Genomic DNA, 12,679 nt, shown 5'->3' with positions numbered 1-12,679 from the left:
GAGAGCCCCGGTCGTATGCAGCCCCCTTCCTCCGCTAGCCCGGTAGCCCCTTGAAGGACAAAAATGAAATCTATCACAGGAAATAGTCGGGTGTGCGACGCGATACCATGGGTTCTCCCGCTCGGGGGCAAGGGTCAAATTGTAGACTGCGGCATCTGTTAGTGTCGCTCCGGGTCCAATCGGGGACCGATGGGAATATACTCACAATGTGTATTTCAAGTGTTCGTCAATTTCCATAATGGCGGCCTGGTTGCCGCAGCGGTAACAGTAATTGGGCGCTGCAAATGGCACGTCAGTGTTTTGTTCCAATCCCACACGCAAAAGCGATCGTCACGACCACAAGCATACCTGAGAAAATGGTCACCACATTCCGATCCTGCGACCAGTTATATCCCTCCATAACCAATTGGTGCGCCCGTGCAACCAGAGTCAAGCCGTTGTTATGGTTGAACGCCTCTGAAATGTCCTGTCCGAATGTGTATCCCGCGCCACGAGGAGAAATTCCCCAGCCGCAGCGATCGTCTGGGTCACTCCAGAGCAGATCGCACATGGGTCCCTCATGCGGAACCTCTTGGATGCGGTCCAGAGATCGGATGTTGTCGAGAGTATCAATGGACGGGCTCAGCCCACCATGCAGACAGAAGATCTGGTTTTCAATGAGAGCAGTGAGAGGGAGGTAGTCGAAAAGGTCGGTGAAGTATTTCCACACGTTGGCGTTGCCATATTTGCGAAGGCACTCGTCGTAGAAGCCATACACCTGGGTGATCTGGCGGGATTCGTGGTTGCCACGGAGGATGGTAATACGCTGGGGGTAACGGATCTTCAAGCAGACCAGGAGGGTCACGGTCTCGACGGAATAATAGCCTCGGTCGACATAATCGCCTACAACACATGTCCAGTGTTAGGAACTGTTCCCCTCGCAACAACACAACCGGGGTTCCCAGCTGGTCTCCCCCTCCCCACATACACCCCCGACCGGAGGGCTACCACTTACCCATGAAGAGATAGTTTGTGTCAGGATTGGGGCCGCCGATGCGGAAGAGCTCCATTAGATCATGGAACTGGCCATGTATGTCACCGCACACCGTCACTGGGCATTTCTGTTACGATGGTCAGCGGGTGTTCGTGGGCAGCCCCGACCGGACACCCAGCAGAAACACGTACCACTGGCTGCACATTGGATTCCTCCTGCAAAACCTCTCTTGCCTGCGAATAGAAAAACATCAATTCAAGTCCTGGCCGGCTTGCAGCGAACAACCCACCCGATCGCACAGCCGCCGCACATCTTCCTCCGCTAATTGCTTGCACGTCATCAAACTCTCGATCCAACCATCCAAAGTCGGTATGGAGCCTGGGTCACTTGTGGGCGAGAGGTGGTGTGGCTCGGGCGACCGCGCGGTGTCAATTTCCATGGTGTTATCCATGGTGGGCACAGCTGGCGTAAATAGGAGGAGGGGCCAGCTGGGGAGGGGCGGTCTCGTGAGAGATGAACACCAAGCTTCGTGAACACAGGGTCAAGGGGGGAAGTCCAGGGAGAGAAGCAGAAACACAATTCAGCGGTAGCACACTTCTCCCAAGATCGACTCAAGGGATGAGGGATGGGGGCTGGAAGGGGGGGAAGGGGAAGAGATGGGCGATGCGGGAAAGTCAAGTTTGGAGGTGAGTTTGCGCCACAGCACCAGCCACACCGCCCGGCTTTGCGCCATCCCCACTTGTGGTTGTTTTGGTGCTCTGGCGTTGTGGTGGTGGTCGTGCTGGCGAACATCCAGGGATATCTGCCATGGTAATGCCACGGTTGTGCTTGTACTTTCCCACCCCCCATTGTGATTGTGAATCCTTGTGTTGTTCCTATAAGGAGGGGGACATAGACTCTTCCACATCAAGCACATTTTGGTTTCGTGAACACCTAGTAAGCTAGCTTTGATTACAACCTAGTTCTACCTAAATTGTCAGACTGGCAGTTCAGCGAACACTCTTTCTGTGAAATACCGGCGATGCACACTAGTTCTCGGAGCGCGCTATATTTAGATCTACCACAAGCATATCAACGCACTCGAGACTTCCATCACACCGCCTATACTAGGTTGATAGTGGTAAGACCAGCACTCTGGTTCAATAAATCGGGCATAGATCATTTTGGAGATCTCATGTCTATGACATTTTCCTTTTCTACTTTTGTCTACACAGAGCTTGCAAAGCTGCGAGACTCGACGAGATGAAAGAACACAAGGAACTCCCAGTGGAAAGTAATTCGTAATTAGCGTTCATAATCATTAATCAATGTCAACATATTTTGGCCGCCAAACGAGGTTAGAGAGTAGTCTCTTGCTTTTACAACCCTCCAGGAGCTTAGATGATGTCGCCGCCGAACCCACCTCCAAAGCCACCAAAGCCCCCACCTGGTCCGCGATGCCCGCGACCAAATGGTCCCTGGTTGCGGCCAAAAGGTGGCTCGCCCGGGTTAACGGGGTCATATCTTGCCCCAGGCGGCGCTCGGGGGTCATACCCACCATTACCACCCTGGCCGCCAAAGAGGGGATCATCAAAAGTCGGATGCATGCCACCGCCAGATCCAAAGCCAGGCCCGATGGATCCTCGGAACGGGTCGTTAGGACCAAGCCCTTGGGGGTAGAGGTCTCGTTCTCCGATGTTGTAGGGGCTCCTACCTCCGCCCAGGCCGGGAGGGTATCCCCGCGGGGGGCGCTGGATTTCAAACTCATCCTCAAATCCTGGCGGGGCAAAGTCACCCGGGGGATTCGGCCGACGAGGCGCCGCAGCGAGCGGATCATCAAATGGATAGGGGCGAGCCGGCTGCGGGAGGGAGTCATCCTGCAGACGATCTCGTTGGCGCTGTTCCTCCGGCCGTTGTTCGAACCCCCGCGATTGATCCTCGTATCCTTCCTTGTATAGCCCCGGCGCAAGTTTCTGAATAACGTTGATCTTGAACAGTCCAATCAAATCGCTGAGACGGGCCGGAGAGATGAACACATCGCGGAGCGCACCTGTGAGATTGTCTGTAGATGATAACGGCAGGGCAGACTCGGAGATGTAATCCTTGACGGGGAGATCAAACGAGCTGGTGCGATCGTCGCCCAGTGCCAGCGCGAATACCACAGCGTTGTTCCCCAACCGACTCACTTTTAGCAAGAACTGCATCGAAGACTGTTCGTGGGCATATCGAAAGGCAAAGGTAGAGTTAGCGTTCCATTCTGCGGGGAGGGAGCGTGTCTCTGTGGATGTTTCTGCTAGGCGTTAGCTCCGAGTCGATCGTCAGATAGAAGGAGAACGAACGGATCGTATGGTCTTCTCCGAGTCCCACCAGCCTGAAGTCCACCGCCGCCATGCAGGCATGGCCAATCAGGGCCACGGCTTCGTAGGATGTTTTGAGACTCGGTTGTCCGTCGCGCAGAGCTGCGGCAGCAAGCTCTAGGACGCGCTCTGCACTCAGTGCATCTGCGGGTGGCATTGTAAAGTATGCTGATGATTCACAGGTTGTATCCGCTGATCTGTGACAAGGTTTGATTTTCAACCCGAAAGGCGGCTAGGCAGGCGAGATGACGCGACTTTCAACGAGCTTCAACCCCGGAGGCTCAGCGGATCATCGTTGATCCCGGCAGTGCGGGATGACGTAGTTCGGTCGGGCAGCAACGTGGCGCAGGCTTGCGCCCATCTACATACACGGGGGAAAGGCGCTCTGAAAGTGGCACAACTATTGGCCCTTGAATTATATCTCTCAGCACATATACAGCATATCTACAACATAGCCTTGGGGAACTTCTTCATCGCCTGCCGCACTCCCAAATCTGCCAGAATCTCCTCGGTCCCGCCCAGGATGGCATCAAACTTGTACGTGCGGTGGAACATCTCGACGACCTTGCCCATGCCTGTCTGAGTCAAGCCACGGCCACCGAAAATATTAGTGGCGTTGTCAGCAATCTCCTGCGCAGCGCGTGTTGCATGCGACTTGAGTAGACCAATTGGACCACCCAGGTGTGCCGATTGCTCGGCATAAGTCATGTTGCACATCTGATAGGCGATGGACTCAAGCCAGGCTTGGTTAGACTCAGTCAAGGAGATCATACGCGCAAGTCTGTCAATAATTATTAGCTTACGGACATCAGCGAGAGAGGAATCAAACTCACTTCTGACGAATGGCCGGCTGTTCGACCAGCTTCTTGTTGAAGACGATGCGCTGGTTGCACCACTTCAGACACTCCTCCACGATGGACATCGACATGCGCACGACTGCAGCGACCATCATGAATCGCTCGTGGTTGAAGTTGCTCATGATGACGATGAATCCCTTGTGCTCCTCCCCTAGGAGGTTCGTGACAGGCACCTTGACATTCTCGAACTGCACATATGCAGTCGCGGCAGCGGTAGAGTAGGAGGTCTTGATCTGCTTGGTCTCAACACCCTCCCCGCGGGGAATCAGGAGTACCGAGAAGCCTTTGTCGGTTTTGCATCCAGTCACAAAGTAGTCCGCGAACATGCCGTTCGTAATCCACTTTCTGGAACGATTGTCAGCTTGTTTCGAGCACAACGGCATAGACTAACTCACTTGGTGCCGTTTACGATATAGAATTTGCCATCCGCGGTTTTCTCGGCAGTTGTCTTGAGCCCTGCAACATCACTGCCCGCAAAAGCTTCGGTGATGGCCAGACACATCTTCTTTTGACCAGACAGCACTTCGCCAGTCACGCGTTCCTTGAGAGCAGGATCCCGCAGCCACTGCTGCACAGCCGTAAGACTGATCGCCATACCAGCCATGTTACCATCCTGAAACCCTATCCGATGGTCAGCGTCCCGCCCACCGAGCCTTCTTCCAGATCAGACTCACCACGAGCGTTGGCCCGCACCAATTCTTGCGCGACGATCATGTCATGCAAGTAGTCAAATTCCGTGCCATCAACGGCGCCGCCCAGCAGCGACCGACCGTGAAGGTGCTTCCCCGGGCCCAGCCGCATAGCCAAGATATTTGTCTCCGCCATGCGGTTGATCAACCCCTGGCTAATATAGGTGCCATCCTTCTCCTTCTCCTGTGCCTCTGGCGTGACGTAGATATCCGTGAACTCGCGTACCGCCTTCTGCAGGCGACGGTGACTTTCTTTATAGTACGGGCTCTTGAACTGGGGGCGCAGCCACAGCGGCTCCGCGTAGGGAACCGGACTCAGCGCGCCAGGCTTGGGCTCAATCACCTCGGGTTTCTCCCCTTCCAGCGTACCGATGCAGAGCTGATCACGATATTTTTCGAGCACTTCCTGGCGATGCAAGTTGTAGAAGTCACCCGTGGCGTCCTGGCCAGCGACCTGAGCGAGCACGACAGACCCGCCCGGGTGGGCGTCCATAAAGTCCGTCAAGTCATACACTCGGTGGTCGATGATGCACCAGAGGGAATCCTCGGTATTGTGCTTCGCGACCTCGGCGCGAGTGAGGATCTGTGAGGGCATGGTGATGAGCGGGTGATCGAGAGCAGGAAAAGAAGAAAAGAAAGCTGCATGGTGACATCTTGAGGTAGGAAATACCCCGGATTCCCGCGCGCCAATCAGGCCACATCTGATGTTCAGCCGAGGTCCGAATCTTGATGGCAGCGGATCGGCCGAGGCAAAAGACCATCCACGCTGTAGACTTTTCATTCTCAGCCCTGTAAAGAGAGTCTGGTCGCATACCTTGTCAAAACAGCAGATTGGAAGATGGAACCAATCAACAGAGGGGACTTGACAACCTCTTCGAGGCTGGTCGACTGCATCTATATCATCAGACTCCTCTCGCCAGCTCCAGCGTGCGATCTCTTTCACAAAACACCGCTTCGTACCCACCCTCTAACATGTCCATTTCATCCTCTCCCAATTGACGGCAGACTCCTTTTCGCTGTTATCATTCACTATGTTGTCGGCGACGGTCTAATTCTCTCATCCCTGGCGTATCGAGGCCAAACTCGACCCTCTGAGAATATCCCAGGTGAGCCCAACGCCATTCTGGTTGATCCTGTAAAACCCCAACTTGTGCCACTGGAAGACTGATTCGTGTTAAACAAATACCCCTGGATACTACGCAATTGGGTGGCACGGTGGTGAGCACAGATGCCAGCAACCATAGTCTGACAAGACGACATTGGAGAGGCTGTAGATACCAGCACTCGGACGTATTGAGCTAGAGTTCCCACTTAAAGATATAAGCTGCTCCATGATATCCTCAACGGGGAACAATCAAAAAATTTACACGAGAAAAAATAAGAATGGATGGTCTAAGAATATGTACAGCTGTCACTTCGACCGCATGAATACGGAGCGATTTACGGCCGACGTTTAGAGCCCGCCTGCACACCATTGGACTGGACCTCCTTCAACGCCTCATCGATTAGCCACATACAGACAGGCTGGGCATCACTACCAACACGCCAACTGCCCAGCACGACGCCGTGTTTTCGAAGTATGTCGCTAGCGCGCTCCCAGCGGCGCCGCCATAGTTCTTCGCGTTTGTTGGGGAGTGGTGCAGGTGGCATGCCAGGGTCGGTAGGAGTGGTATAGCCTGTATAGCTGTTGGATGTGGTTCGCCCTAGTGACTGATTGGATGCAGAATGTCTCAACCCAGCGGATGGAGAGGAGAGGTTGAGCCGCTCAGTCGCATATTGCAGAGCTGCCTGGGCTGCCTGGGAAGCAGCCGCCGGGTAGGACTGTGTGTTGCCTGCGGGCTGCGGGCGTGAGGAATTGTATGCATTGGACGTAGAGCCAGCGGAGGACGAAGCAGTATTTGTACGTCGGGGAGGGGGTAAGGGGGGTGGTGGCCTATGGCGAGGGGACTGTGCTGGTGCCTGCTGGCTTTCGTTTGTGAGCGGCTCAGTGTGACTGCGAGAGATTGGAGGAGATGGGTCCAGATCAATGAGCGAGTCCGTTCTCGCTGTAGACGGACGTCGAGGCGGCAATGGAGGGGCCGGCTTGCGACGAATTGGCTCGCGCGATGAGGTTGGTTCACTCGGCGTCGAGGCATCAGGTAGACCAGCCGACCCTATCGCTGTTCGTAGTGAGGATGGTTTGGAGGGTTTTGTGGGAGGCAATCGTGGCTTCGTAGCCAATTTTACCTCAGGGGTCGTTGGCTTCAGATCTTCATCGTCATGTAGATCGATCAAGTCGCCGTTATCAAGGGTTTTTGCATCATAATCATCCGCAGGGGCTGACACCCCCTGAGGACGACGAGGTGGTAAAGCGGGTCTTTTTTCTAGGTGGTCCGAATGGTCGACCAGCTTGGGGGTGCTGCGACTGCGAGCATCAGTACGCTCAAAACCCGTGACGGACTGTTCAAAGAATGGCTGTTTCTCTGGAGTCGTCACATCGCGGATGAAAATTCCTAAGATCCGAGTTGGATTTGCCAGTACAATCTCCGTGTAGACCTCTAGGTCAGCCTCGCCGCTATCGCCGACTAGAAGGAACTTGCGCTCTGGGAAATCCCGAAGTATTTGTTCGAGCGAGCCTCGTTTTCTTTCTGCGGTTGGCTCAAAGATACCCTGCAGCATACCAGAGTATTGTTTGAGATGGAAGGAACCAGGTGGAAGTCCAGCTAGTTTGAAGTATCTCTCCAGCAGAGGATACAGTTGCCATGGTGCATTGGAGACGTAATGCAATTCCACACCCATCTTGGCTACTTGCGTATACCATTCACTGACGCCATCCACTTTGAGCTCGGCTAGTTCTCGAACGAAAGTGTTCTTGAACATTTCTTTTGCCCCGTTGGCGATAGCGGAATGTTTTACCGTGTCGTCGATGTCGCTGATCAGACTGAGACCAACAGGCTCAATGATCTGGATCGGTCTCGCAGCAGAAAGATCCTCTGATGCGAGCACGCGAATATGGGTGGGCACAAAAGGCATTGCAGCACGAATACTGAAATGACCCGATTCATCTGTGAGGATATTCCGGGACTCACTTTGCTCTTCATCAAAGAAGAATATCGTCACGGGCATGCTAGCCATGGGGTTCGTCAAGAAAGGGCGAAGTCTCTCCATTAGATGAGCATTCGCTATGGATATCTCGTCTTTTGTCATCGTTGCCGCTTGAGAGACATCCCGTGGTCGATCTCCATGGGAGCTTTTCCATGCTTGGTCCGCATCTTTCTCTGCTGTGCCAACCAGAGTCTCCACCTGCTTGTCCACGTAGTCGTCTTCGCTTTTACCAGGCGTCGTCTTGTCGAATCCCTCGTCATTTGGAACACCAGAGGGCGCAGGAATGCCACTGAGCGTCCTGGCTAGCTTGACCATCAAACGGTGTTTCCGGTTCATCGGCCCTCGACTTGGCGCATATATCCAGCCGCGCACGTCGACATCGACAACCGCGTTCTCAACCCGCGATTCCTCCCATCCAGCCCCAGAATGATCATCCTCTTGCGCCGGGATGCCGCGATATTCATCGATTGTCTCCGCCCAGGAATCGCGGCGCGGGCGTGCACCGGCATTTTTCTTGTCCTTGGGTGTCAATCGTCTTCCGTAGCTTGGGAATAGCACCATCTCCTCGTCGCCCGAGCGCGCGATCTCAACATCCGGAAACGCACCGGGGGTATGAAGATAGTCCTCCTGGGAATCACTCCTCTGACCGGTCCACCGAGATGTATAAGCCTGGCCCAGCTCGTTCGCCGCCTTCAACCACTCGTAGGCCTTCTTGCGCCGGCTCCCAGGAGCCGAAGCCGAGGTGCCATCGGCACTCCATGTTGACGACAGCCCAGACATGGAGTCTCTCGCTGCATTATTCGGCCCGTCGTTGGGCCCTTGGACGGCTCTCACACGTCTCGCAGGCTGACCCGCTCTGGTGCCAACACTGGCTCTCCCACCCCGCAGGCGTCGCCGGGGACCAAGGAGGAGGGCAACAAAGCCCCCACCGGGTCTGCGATGGCGCGCGGCACGTCGCGCCTGTCGCTGGACGATGGCCCAATAGAGTCGCGATTGGGCCCGGTGCCGGAGGGCAGGGAGCGTCTCGTGGCGGAGATTCCAGAGTCGGTTCTGCGCACGGCGGGTTGTGTGAGGACCGACGAGGACTCGGAGAAGGGCTGCGAGTGGGCTGGGCCTGGATTCGCGACGGAAGAGTGATCGAGGCCAGAGAAATGGTCTGTCAAATGGACGTCTGAGAGAAAAGTGTCTGAACTGAGGGATGGGCCAGTGAAATCGTGGTTTGGGCGCCAGGGTCTCGGATGCTCCTAGAAAGCGGGTTGGTGGTGTTTGTGCGAGAGCGTCAGCCCCGTGACAAGGTCGAGTAAGAATACACTGGGAAGCAAAGAACCATGTTAGTTGATATACGCAGCTCAGGCAGCAGCTCTCGATGACTCACCTTATTATGCTATGCGTTGTTGAGATGTTCAGGACGTGTTCCAAATGACAGGTTGAAGCCGCAGTGATTCCCTCCGGCGGGGAGCGGCTCGGCCATGACGCCAGCCGGCCTGGCCCTATGCAGATAACAGGTCGTTAACTAGTTACTGGAATCCAAGTGATTTCATCCCACACGGCAGGCATTTTTCCCTGATATATTAGACCATGTGTGTACATAAGATATATCTAGTATGTCTATCCCTTGAAAATATCTAGCTCAGTCCCATTCGAACTTCAGAATTACTAAATATATCGCTGAGCAAGTATAACATCACAGTGGGCCCTGCCGACATTGCGGTGTATATCACCAAAATACAGACCTGAATCATGGACATGTCTGAAATGATCGTCCAAGCACGTATCTAGGTATGGTAGAGGCAGACTAAGTCACCACCCCTCATCTTTGAAACTAAAACGATGATTCTTGTTCCATATAAGCATCTTACTCCACAAAGGGACCGAAGTCTAACTGAAGATTGGATTGAGCAAGATAAAAATATCTATAGCCTATGTCGGAGCCCGCTCTCAATGTGCGCCAGATTGAAATGAAAATAACCTATAATACAGGCCATCTATGCACTGTCCTCAGTATAATTGACCTTTTTCGTCCGGCCACTCCGTCGCGAGGCAAGTTTTGTAGGAGGCGCTGACGCCGATTCGGCGGAGACAGCACTCAACTCCTCCGATTCTGAGGTGGACTCCATCTCGACTGCTTTACGTTTTGCGCGGGACTTGGTGGTGCTAGGTGTGCGTGGAGCCCTCGCGGGCTTCTTCGCCGGTGTCTCAAGGGCGCCATTGGTATCGACAGTCTCGGTCTTGACCTTCTTCGATGCACTGGTCTTTGTTGGGCTCGAGGCACCCTTGGGTCGACCGGCCTTCTTAGCGGGTCGCAGCCACTCTTCCATACCACGAGGCCAGTAGACTCTTCGTTCGGGTCCGCCCATACCGACATCGTCGTCGGAGACAGTGCGAGGTGGTGGCACGGCGCCTTCCAGGTCGACAAAGCCGCCCTTCTTTTTGCTTTTCCGAGGAGGCTTGAAAGTCTGGTTTTCATCGGTTCGTACATGGGGGATCATATCATTAAAGAGGTTGTGGCCAGGCAGTTTGAAGGTTCTCATCAGTTCAAACACGGCTTGTTCCTTATCCTTTGCCTCGATCATGAGATCCATTGTAGGAATACAAGGAGGCAGGGTAGCCACACGGTCGCTATGCTTTCGGCGCTGGCGGGGGGTGATGGCTGCGGCGACTGGCTCAGAATAGTGCATCTTCTGCGTAATGTTCTTTCGGGACCAGGTCGCTGCAATGCGATCGTAAAGCGCCATAATATCTTGCGTGCCTTCGCGAAGCTCACTCGAATCAAAGATAATGTTATGGTGGTGATAGTCAAGTACCAGAGGAATATTCAATTCCTCACAAATGGGCAGTAGATCATGGACTGACCAGCTTACATCGTCATTCTCAAGGACCAAGCGATTCTTGACATCTTGAGACAGCACGGCGTAGTTCTCACGGAATCGATCCAAGGTCGCTTCCTTGTCACCGAAGACGCCACCCATGTGCAGAATCATGACAGCATCGCGATCCTGCTGAGGAGGAAGCTTGAGTAATTGCAGCATCTCCGAGTGGTATTCGAGATCTCGGTATGAACTTTCCACCACTTCTCTCCTCGGGGAGCCAAGCTGCGTAAACTGGCCCGGGTGAACCGACACGCGGTGGCCGAGTTCGGCGACTACCCGGCCTGCATCCGCTAGAACTTCGGAGGCGAATGGCGCCAGCTTGTACCCATGCTCCTTGTGACTGGCAAACGGGAACATCTCACTGCTTAGCCGCATGAACTTGATGCCGTACTTATCATTCCATCGGATGAGCTTCACCAAGTCCCGCGCATTCGCCAATCCCAACGCTTCAACAAATGCTTGTCCACGTGCAATGTCCGCTGGTTGATCGCAGTCTGGGCGGTTCTTCGTGGGATGCGGGGGCTGGTCTGGATCCTGGAGTGGGTGTCGATTTTCAAGAATGGAGGCGATGCGACAGGTGCGGGAACAGAACACCGGGGGAGTCGAGTATCGCAGGTAGGTGTTCAAACAGGCCTGGTTGGGATCAGCATCTAGTTGTAGCGAGGTCGCGACTCGCACGAAGTGGGCTTGCAACTCACATATCCAAGGCGCCCTTGCCATGGAAGGGGTAGATAGCTGCTATTCACCGGAGGTGGCCGCCCGAGAGCTTCTTGAAGCTCATCCGCCTCGACCGGGACGTCTTCGTCTGATTCTGGGTCTAGAGATGCCTCTGCCCGACCAGCAGGCGGGTTAACGTCCCCATTGAGAATGTCCGCGGGCTTTCCATCAGGGTCCGTCTTGGGTGTCACCATTGCCACGTCTTCCGCTTGCACCGAAGGGTCAATGTCGCGGGTCGGATGCTGGGATGATGAGCGTGGAGTGGATGCGACAAGCTTCACCAATGAGCTGGAAAACTTCGCAAGGCTGGCAACCCCATTAAAGGAGAAGTGTAAAGCAGAAACAGGTCGCGACGCATGACGAACATGGCCCAGAACCGGGGCGAGCGATCTGACGTTCGCCACGGCAATCGATCGATCGGGGATCCTCAGCGACGAGTGGCGACTACCCAGCTTAGAGCTGAGGGAGCCGGCATGCTGGACAGGCGGAGCACGCAGCAGCCGAGAAAAAGAGCGACGCATCCAGCGGACTATGCTGCTGGGCGGAATTGATTGTTGGAGAGATGCGAGCAGGACTCGGCCATCCTTCGCAGGAGAGTTGCAGCGGGTGAGATGCGGCGGGATGCGGCCATGACGCGCTAACCGTGCAGACGCGAGGTAGAAGATTCAGCGGCCAGGATTGTTATGCGCAACTGGGTTAGCAACGATCGAAATTGTGATTGTAGAATGGTACGAAGAAGATTGAGTCTGGTATATAGCAATTGACGCGGTATCCAAGTGTTCCAATTATATAGGCTCGAGTCCGTGTGGTGCTCATAGTAGACCTTCGATGACCAGATGGTCCATGCAAGTGCTGGTGGACAAACCCTCCTCATCGCCACTACACCAGAGGCATATCTATCTGACTCTGACCACCTTGTCCATGGGTGCTTTCAACAATGAAACATGCCGAACACATCCGACGCCAGACTAGATTTGCTCTCCCAAGAACTGGCATGCAGGGCGCAACAGGGGATGATCCGACAAGCCCCTGGGAGCCACGATCAGACCAAGCTCCATGAATCAAAATTGTGTCAAGCTGGGCAGTGCACATATTCCGGCCTCTGGAAGCTGTGCCATATGGGATTGAGAAGAATTCCTCCTACTGAGGATCG

General features: G+C 54.5%; 6 protein-coding genes across 6 annotated transcripts; 1 reads left to right on the top strand and 5 right to left on the bottom strand.

The window, feature by feature from the left end:
* Nucleotides 1-73: 73 nt before the first annotated feature.
* N7459_004666 (serine/threonine-protein phosphatase) lies at nt 74-1,424 on the bottom strand (the record flags this gene model as incomplete). The annotated part of the gene is made up of 6 exons (XM_056943850.1): nt 74-146; nt 206-278; nt 349-882; nt 995-1,100; nt 1,165-1,206; nt 1,263-1,424. 6 exons carry the CDS (start codon nt 1,422-1,424, stop codon nt 74-76), a joined length of 990 nt encoding a protein of 329 aa, XP_056800733.1.
* Nucleotides 1,425-2,349: 925 nt separating this feature from the next.
* Nucleotides 2,350-3,466, bottom strand: N7459_004665 (proteasome inhibitor PI31 family protein; the record flags this gene model as incomplete). Its single annotated transcript, XM_056943849.1, has 2 exons — nt 2,350-3,242; nt 3,292-3,466. The coding sequence occupies 2 exons, from the start codon at nt 3,464-3,466 to the stop codon at nt 2,350-2,352; spliced, it is 1,068 nt and encodes a 355-aa protein (XP_056800732.1).
* Nucleotides 3,467-3,753: 287 nt separating this feature from the next.
* N7459_004664 (acyl-CoA dehydrogenase family protein) lies at nt 3,754-5,450 on the bottom strand (the record flags this gene model as incomplete). Its single annotated transcript, XM_056943848.1, has 4 exons — nt 3,754-4,090; nt 4,143-4,511; nt 4,562-4,787; nt 4,841-5,450. The coding sequence occupies 4 exons, from the start codon at nt 5,448-5,450 to the stop codon at nt 3,754-3,756; spliced, it is 1,542 nt and encodes a 513-aa protein (XP_056800731.1).
* Nucleotides 5,451-6,295: 845 nt separating this feature from the next.
* N7459_004663 (phosphatidate phosphatase App1 family protein) lies at nt 6,296-8,719 on the bottom strand (the record flags this gene model as incomplete). Its single annotated transcript, XM_056943847.1, has 1 exon — nt 6,296-8,719. The coding sequence occupies one exon, from the start codon at nt 8,717-8,719 to the stop codon at nt 6,296-6,298; it is 2,424 nt and encodes an 807-aa protein (XP_056800730.1).
* N7459_004662 (uncharacterized protein) lies at nt 8,718-9,076 on the top strand (the record flags this gene model as incomplete). Its single annotated transcript, XM_056943846.1, has 2 exons — nt 8,718-8,746; nt 8,785-9,076. The coding sequence occupies 2 exons, from the start codon at nt 8,718-8,720 to the stop codon at nt 9,074-9,076; spliced, it is 321 nt and encodes a 106-aa protein (XP_056800729.1).
* An 848-nt stretch (nt 9,077-9,924) lies between these two features.
* N7459_004661 (UV-endonuclease UVE-1) lies at nt 9,925-12,047 on the bottom strand (the record flags this gene model as incomplete). Its single annotated transcript, XM_056943845.1, has 2 exons — nt 9,925-11,442; nt 11,508-12,047. The coding sequence occupies 2 exons, from the start codon at nt 12,045-12,047 to the stop codon at nt 9,925-9,927; spliced, it is 2,058 nt and encodes a 685-aa protein (XP_056800728.1).
* Nucleotides 12,048-12,679: the final 632 nt, after the last annotated feature.

This window comes from Penicillium hispanicum, assembly GCF_028827665.1.
Source record: "Penicillium hispanicum strain IBT 35686 chromosome Unknown utg000004l_segment0_segment0, whole genome shotgun sequence".
In the NCBI taxonomy this organism is placed as follows: domain Eukaryota; kingdom Fungi; phylum Ascomycota; class Eurotiomycetes; order Eurotiales; family Aspergillaceae; genus Penicillium; species Penicillium hispanicum.
The sequence above is the reverse complement of the archived record's forward strand: the minus strand, read 5'-3'. Positions and strand labels throughout refer to the sequence as shown.